Source organism: Notothenia coriiceps, unplaced genomic scaffold, assembly GCF_000735185.1.
Source record: "Notothenia coriiceps isolate Sejong01 unplaced genomic scaffold, NC01 NC01_scaffold00011261, whole genome shotgun sequence".
Taxonomy (NCBI): domain Eukaryota; kingdom Metazoa; phylum Chordata; class Actinopteri; order Perciformes; family Nototheniidae; genus Notothenia; species Notothenia coriiceps.
Window position 1 is genome coordinate 665 of NW_011343962.1, and position 7,850 is coordinate 8,514.

The following is a 7,850-nucleotide window of genomic DNA, read 5'->3' on the forward strand; positions in this document are numbered from 1 at the left end:
AGCATTCGTGAGCAACTGGATGCTGTCTACAGTTTATTGGCCACCGGTGTCATTGATAACAAGATTTAGACCGTAGCATGGTATTAAGGAAGATTTAATTCTATTGCGTTTTAAATGAACATTTCCTTTGTAAGATACAGTAATTAATAGGTTTCAAATTCTGTTGACACAAGATACATTTTTTTTATCGGAACATACTAATACTTTAAAGCTAAACAAATTTGAAATAACATGTATTCTGTGCAAAAAGCACATACATTGCTTTTGAACCAATTGTGTTTGGATTTAAATAGAACATCAGAAAACAAAGTTATGAGGGCTCTTTTAAAAGCAATAGCTGCTGTTCGAATCTTTATTCGTGATTGTGAATATTCATTAACACACCTGATATTCCACGTGCACCCCTCTCTCCTGGGTCACCTTTGATTCCTGATATACCCGGTGTTCCTCGATCACCTGCATTAAAAACAATACGTGTCAAAGGCGCTCTAAAAAAGTCGGTCTGAACTAAATTATTACATACAGTATAATATTGATTAATACTGCAGTTACATTATCTATTAATCTCATGCAAAGACACCATCACTTCATCATCTTATGTAACTCTAAAAGGTACCAGGCGCTCCTGGGGCTCCTGCTTCACCCTGGAAACCCTTTTGACCTGGGGCACCTGCACACAAATGATTATAGATTCAACACATGACTGCCACTCTTAGGATTTAACAGATAAAATCAAATATCCATGTGGAACTAGAGTTTTTACCTGGAATTCCATGGATACCCTGCTCTCCTGTAGAACCTAAATCAAACAAAGAAATTCATGTTGAAGTGATTTGTACATGGTCTAACATATGCAATAACAGTGCTATTGTCTTTAAATGTGATCCCTCTATGACTTATGACCTTACCTTTTGGCCCCACAGGACCAGGAGGGCCAGCAAGACCGGGACGTCCCGCCTCGCCTTGAGTTCCTGCCAAAACCCAGGTCTTGTTATTATCAAAGATTGAACCCAAAGAGTAACTTGCGATAATTCAACTAAAAATGACCTACCTCTGTCTCCTTTCTCTCCCAAACCTGGTGGTCCAGCCTCTCCGCGGGAGCCCATTGGTCCATCCCGGCCCCTCTGGCCTGGTGGACCCTCAGAACCTTGTTCACCTGGTCACAAATTAGGAGAGACTCAGCCCATGTGTTCTTATTGCCAGTGTTTTTTGTTCTCAAAGAACCAAGTCAACAATCTAAAATGAACGCTACCTGCACTTCCCTTTGGTCCCCTCGGTCCATCCTGTCCGGGGTGCCCAAACTGCCCAGGAGGGCCTATAGAGACAAGATATATGAATAGAACAAGATATATGAGTAGACAGGATCAAGCAGTGAGTTTGTCACAAGGAAATAGCTACAACACATTAGTTTTCAGTCTCACCTGGCAGGCCAGGAAAGCCACCGTCACCTGGAAAAGCCAGAGTTAAAGCCATTATACAGCTTAATGAATATCACCTATTGCTGAAGTTAAGAATTCATGACATTTTCTCAGTAGCTTACCTTTTTTTCCAAGCATCCCTGGATCACCTGTGAAGAAACAGCCAGCCTTTATGATGGATATCAACAAAAGATACATTTCCAAATGACTTAATAATTTGTGCAAACATGCCTTTAGGTCCTGGGTCTCCTCTCTCCCCTTTTAGTGAGTATGCAAGTGAATCTGAAAATAGAAAAACATTTTTGAATGTGAATCAATATACAGTATATGAAAAATAAGTTGTTTCACTGACACAGGGGTTGATTTGTTGGTAATATAACTGATTAGTGTGTTATATTTCTGTACCTCTCAGAGCATCAGAGCGGAGTTCAGTCCTGACCAGATGCTGCACGGTTCTCTGCAGGGCGGCACTGTCTTGCCCTGGCCCACTCCCAGCGCCTACTGCAGGCCCAGTTGCCCCCAGGTTGATCCCATTGTCAGAGTGGGTCAGGGTAGACACAGCAGAACTCCTCTCGATGTACGTGGAGTCCAGCGGGTCGATGATGTTGATGCCAGAGGCGGCCGAGAGGCGGCTGGACCTGGCTGAGGCCGTGCCAGTGATGGCTTCCAGAGCTTCGACACGGTTCTGCAGGCGTTTCACTTGTTCACCTGTGAGGCCAGAGAGATGATTATTGATATTGTTAGAGCCAGTATTTTCTTTTTATAAGAAAGGCCACCTAATCGTCGTAATTTTATTTGAGTTTTGCCTCTTTGTTTTGACTATTGTAAAGGCCTCTTTTCTTTGTTGAATGTGTAAAAGTTTGTTATTTTATTTTGAGCAAACCCATGGTATAATATCATCCCACCATTGGAGGCCAAGCAACTCATCAACTGTAAGTAACACAAATATAAAGGAAAGAAAACTAGTAAAAAATGTCAGTTTAAGGCGTCTAGTGGCTTGGTAGAAAAATAAGGACGGAAGCCACGACAGATATGTAAATGGGTTTGACTGACACGCATGGAGGTCATGCAAAGAGAGAATGCACATCTTACCCAAAGCGATGAGTCCAAAGAGGACGCCGAGGAGGAGGAGCAGGCTGAGCAGGAGGCCCAGCAGCCACTTCCACCAGCTGCAGCAGGAGCAGAAGCTGAAGACCGAGTCACTCTCTCTGATCTCTGAGAAACAGACACACAGGTTCACATTTTCTGTCCTCTTTGTATTGTTTCTGGAAGACCAGACCCTTTAGTAAAATATGTAATGATTAGTTATCAACATTTTCTAAGCTTATACAGTAGGTCCCTTATTGTATCTTATATTTGCATAAATTAATTTCTGCTTTATTGCGAGAGTTAGATGAGATTATCGATAAAACTCTTATATTAATTTAAATGTAAAGCTAAGCCAGGAACAGATTAGCTAGACATTAGCCAAGACATAGTTGTCTTTACACTTTCAGTTTCTGCACATGTTATACAAATAAGATGTTAATTATTGAGTTTCGAGAAAGTATATCGATGAGCAAAAACCATGTCAGGTGGTTTCCACAGAACGGACAAAACATGTTTAATGACCATAAACACACTCATACCGTCCATAGGTACCGGCGGTCTATCAGCCAAAACAAACTTAAGTTTGTGTCAATCACTTGCACGTCACTTATGGTATGATGGGCATTCCCTTTCCGGTTTGATTCTCTAGTTTGTTAAAGTGTTTCGGCAAATGTTAAAGTGTTTCTGGACTTGTACATTTGTCTCAGTTCTTGTAAAAGTGTTTCGCTAATGTAATTTTGTTTTATAAAATGTTAATCTGTCTCTAGCTTTGTAAAAGTGTTTCTCATCTTGTTAATTTGTTTTTGTTAATGTTAAATAGTTTTTTCTTTGGTAAAAGTGTTTCGCTAATGTAATAAAAAAAACAAAATGTAATTGTGTTTTTATAAAATGTAAATTTGTTTTATAAAATGTAAATTTGTCTCAAGCTTTGTTAAAGTGATTCACACTTTTTAATTGTCGATTGCACCTCTCAGCCACCATAGCCTACAGATGTCAGAGTTGTATCTTCTCATCAACTCGTATTTTCTACAATGAACATTTTTTTCCATATCTAAACATTCAACCTACATCATGTTTGATCTTTAAAAAATATTATTAGGTAATCTTCCATATAGAAAGAAAGTTAAAGTGAGATTTTTTACAGTACCTGCGTAGGTGGCTTTGTCTTTTGTGACCACTTTTAGGGTTGCCGCTTTAAAAAGAAAACAAATGAAAAACATTGGAAACAATTACATGCCGAGCAACAGATATAATGTATGTGATGAATCATGAGGACAATAAGTCTTGTTGTCTACATTTAGTATCTGTTCCTTCCTCCATTGTGCTGGATGATAACTTCTGTTTCTCTCTCTGTAGGGAGTCCCCAGAGAAGAACGCTAAAATACAATAGTACATTATCAGTTTTAATATAGAGGAAGAATTATCATCTTTGGTGATTTTTTAATATATCAGTACTAAGTTTTTAGTATTACCAGAAGTAGTAGCATGTGCAGTAGACATGAACTGCTTCCCTGTGTCTTTGGTCATGACCAGCCGCTCCGTCTCCTTCTTCACGGGAGCATTCTCCTTCTCTATCAGCACAAACTTAAAGTCTTTGCCTGGGCTCTCATCATTAATGGGACTGCTGGGTCTCACTGTGATTAACAAAGAAACAACCATTAAAACTCATATGATGGCCTATTGAGTGCAGACATTCTGAATTACATGTGATTTAGAAACAAACAAAAAAACAATTATAGTCACTTTCCTATGCCTAATACTAAATCATTGTATTTACTATACTCTGAATGAATTTAATGTACAGTATAATTATGTTAAGGGGGTGTTTGGTCAAACAAAAGGGGGTAAACTCTGTTTCATAAAGACAAAGCAATTTTTAAACACTAATATCTATCCCTCACCTGTGGTTGTGCCGATTACAGTACCAGACACATTTTTCTGGACACCATAAACTGTGAGGAGACAACAGGCACGGTAAAAAGTAAAACGGGTTTGCTCAAAAATGTTCTAATAATAAAGCATATAGAACACATTGTTTTTCTCTGAGACTCTCTGCTATGTTTCCTTATAAGAGTGGTATTTTGTGAAATCATTTTGTTTGCTAATACAACAGTTTTTTCATGAAACTCACATGATGTAATTCAATGATTCAATATTGACATGGCTATTTGAGGTTTCTTTTTGTAGATGAAGGCCCCTGGGCCTGTGGGTGGTAGGCCTGTTCAGTAATCCATCCATGGCAGTACAATATTATCTGGTTATGACAATTAGAAGGAAATCCCTACTTTACCTGTTTGTGTGTTGGCTCCAGTGGCAGAGAAGGCCATGGGGCTGGTAGTGGCCAGGTTATTCTGAAGACCATACATAGGAACTGAGATAGAGAGAGAAACAACATATGTATCTACTGTCAGTGCTCAGCTCAGGATGTGAAACCACAGTGGGCTTTGACATGACAGGAAGAGAATTACCAGTGCTGCCAGCAGAGAGTCCACCGTTCATCGATGGGGAGCTGAGGGTCAGGTTGTTCTGAACTCCTGCACAGACAGAAAACATCACACATATATCACAGTTGGCTAAAACCTAAAGCATAAATGCATGCCTTATTCACCTATAACTACCATCTTACATAGACCAATGAATATTGGACATCAGGTCAAGTCTATTTATGTAATAAATCACATAGTTTAACTCTGCTAAAGTGTAGCAACAGGTGGCGGATGTTATTAGACTGACCTGATGAGTAAAGGGTGGAGGTAGCCGACAGGTTATTGGGGTTAGTGTTGTAACCGTAGCCACTGCTCCCACCTCCGGACCAAATGCTGCCATAGTGCTCTGGTAGGAAAAAGAAAAAGGAGGAATGTAGAACATTTACTAAAAATGAATATAAAAAAAGATAATTTGTATGAATTGTGTTGAAAACCCTCCTGTCTATGGTCTTGACTCTTGAGGGAGGCGGGGCTTAGCTTCCACCTACCAGGCCACACCTGAACTAATTGAAGGCGTTCATCAGCCCTGTTCAGCCTCCTTCCTGTGTCTGAAGCAGCATGCTGCGTAACATGTGCTCTCCTCACATGTGCTCACCTCATCCGTGGACAGTTTGATGCATTCTTTGAGTAAGTCGTTAACATGGTTTATAGTTATTGATGGCTTTGTTTATGCTTACTATGTTAAAGCAACATTTATTTTTGATTGAACCTTAGTGTTCTGCTTTTCCTGAATGCTATTATTGTGTTTATATCCTAGCTTTGAAATCATCTTGTGACAGTCAACAACACTTGTGAAGGAAATAAACGGCTCTCATCTCTGGTCCAAAGCAGAAGCACTTTAGGCAATTCTCAAACCCAGCTAAATAAGTTTTCAAACATTTTATTAGAATTTTTCAAGGTCTACTGTGACGGATTAAGAGGGATATATTGGCAGAAATGAATCACCTGAAAATAACTGACATTATTATTGTTAACTGAGATGGAGCCTCTCTATCTTCATAGTAAGCGGGTCCTCTTCAGAAATATGGTATTCATTTGGTTCCAACGTGCAGCCTGACCACTAGATGACACTCAACCCTACACAATAGCCCTTCAAAGATAACAAACCTGGCATCTGATTGGCTGAACCTGTGGTGGGGCTGTCAGACATGGTCCTAGTTTCAACGCTGGCCTTCTTGGGGATAGGCAGCGTGTTGTTGGGGGAGCGGGTGGGGCTGGTGCTGGTGGAGCGGTTTCCTCTCAGCAGGCGCTTCACGTCATCCAGCTCCGTCCCTGTACAGCCGAGCTAACAGTGAGCCTCAAACAGACAACCACCCTGTGCCTAGTTTCATTATACACACAATTTTATATATATTTCTTGAGTAAATTGTTCTGTCATAAAGACATTCTCTAGAATCAGAAATTGGATATGCATGACAATAAAGGGTCATACTCACAACTTGCTGGAGGAGAAGCACTCTGAAGTCTTGCTCTGATTTCACTCTCTAGACAAAGAGAACAGTTGTAGATCTAAAATCATTGGCACTTTAATGTAATTTCATAATCTGTAAATTGGAGGACGAAATTGTATTAATGTGTATTTTTATGCATGTTTTATGAACTAATGTGCCAGAGCAGCCAGTGTACCTCTGCTCTGAGTTCTCCCTCTGGTGGCAGAGCTAGAAGCTAGACTTGAAGTGCCTGAAAGAAAAACAGATGAAGTGATTGACATTTTGAATACATCTTCACATTCCCAAGCTCCTGAGGTACCAGTTAAGTCCCATGCCCCCGGTACCGGGGGCAAAACGTAACATCTTGCAAGAAACAGCGTCTGAGGGCTCCTCAACATTTAACAAACTATGAATGTGTCATACCCACTAAATGGGAAGAAACTCAGCTATCAGGCAATATTAACCTGTTAAGCACTGAGCCGGTTTTTCAGGTCTCAGGCTCGAAAATGACATTTCCAGAACAAATGACCATAACTACACTTCAAAAAGGGGAAAATTAATAATCTTTTTTCTCAAAGTAATGATAAACCTGTGAGTTGGATGTAGAAAAGTCAGAATCAATACAGATGTTTTTAATTTTAAAGAAAATTCAGATTGAAAATAGTAAAAAACTGTAAATTATAGTGTCCGTCCAAAAATTCATTTTTACTTATAGTGAAAACCACCCTTGGATGATGGTAAGGTAGACTAAAAGCTTTAGGAATCCAAATTAAAATATATAATAAGTACCCTGTATCAAGATTGATGGAAAACAAGTGACATTTTACCTTTTTAGAGAAGTTTAGCAAAAAAATAAAATGTGGGTGGGAATGGCCGTTTTTACCGTTTCTCTGGAACCCATTGGTCGATTTTGGTGATTGACATCTCTTTTTGACTGTTAGAGCCAATAGAATCGAAGGAGAATTTCCACATACACACACCTTACCATTGAGAAATGAGAGCTATGCGCACACAGTTTTGCATGAGAGCGAACCTATCTCTCGCTCTGACATCTGGAAACGGAAAAGCAGGTTTATTGCTTATGGATTATCAGAAATCATTTCAAATGGACACAGACACATTGGATTAACCTATGGATTAACCTTCAGCAGCGTTTTTAACATTTTAATGCCATTGAAGACCACTTTTGACCAGACAACGACAAAGGTAAGCCATTTTGCCGTTTTTAGCTACCTAGCGCCACATGTTTTGATGTCTGTTCTTGTTAATATCTTCGCAAGTTGTTATCATGGAGTGATAATGTATAGGTATCGATTCTGTGTCTTCTCACGGTGCTAATCGATGGGTTGGAGGTGCAGCTATGATAAGTAATAAGGGTGTTATGAGTGAGTTTCTGTGCAGTAATGCCTTTTTTGCTCGTGGCTAAT

At 39.7% G+C, this 7,850-nt stretch overlaps 1 protein-coding gene and 1 long non-coding RNA gene across 2 annotated transcripts; both read right to left on the reverse strand.

Annotated features, from left to right (window-relative positions):
- Nucleotides 1-384: 384 nt before the first annotated feature.
- On the reverse strand, nt 385-4,873 carry LOC104946653 (collagen alpha-1(XVII) chain-like; the record flags this gene model as incomplete). Its single annotated transcript, XM_010772527.1, has 16 exons — nt 4,798-4,873; nt 4,409-4,459; nt 3,980-4,141; nt 3,803-3,883; nt 3,655-3,699; nt 2,511-2,633; nt 1,824-2,126; nt 1,615-1,700; nt 1,541-1,567; nt 1,422-1,448; nt 1,253-1,315; nt 1,052-1,156; nt 909-971; nt 764-799; nt 617-670; nt 385-456 (listed from the first exon to the last, which is right to left on the reverse strand). Coding segments are annotated over exons 1-16 (1,374 nt in total), but the record flags the coding sequence as incomplete, so codon positions are not given.
- A 102-nt stretch (nt 4,874-4,975) lies between these two features.
- LOC104946652 (uncharacterized) lies at nt 4,976-6,198 on the reverse strand. The gene is made up of 3 exons (XR_798477.1): nt 6,101-6,198; nt 5,241-5,339; nt 4,976-5,041 (listed from the first exon to the last, which is right to left on the reverse strand). It is a non-coding gene; the product is annotated as an uncharacterized lncRNA (long non-coding RNA).
- Nucleotides 6,199-7,850: the final 1,652 nt, after the last annotated feature.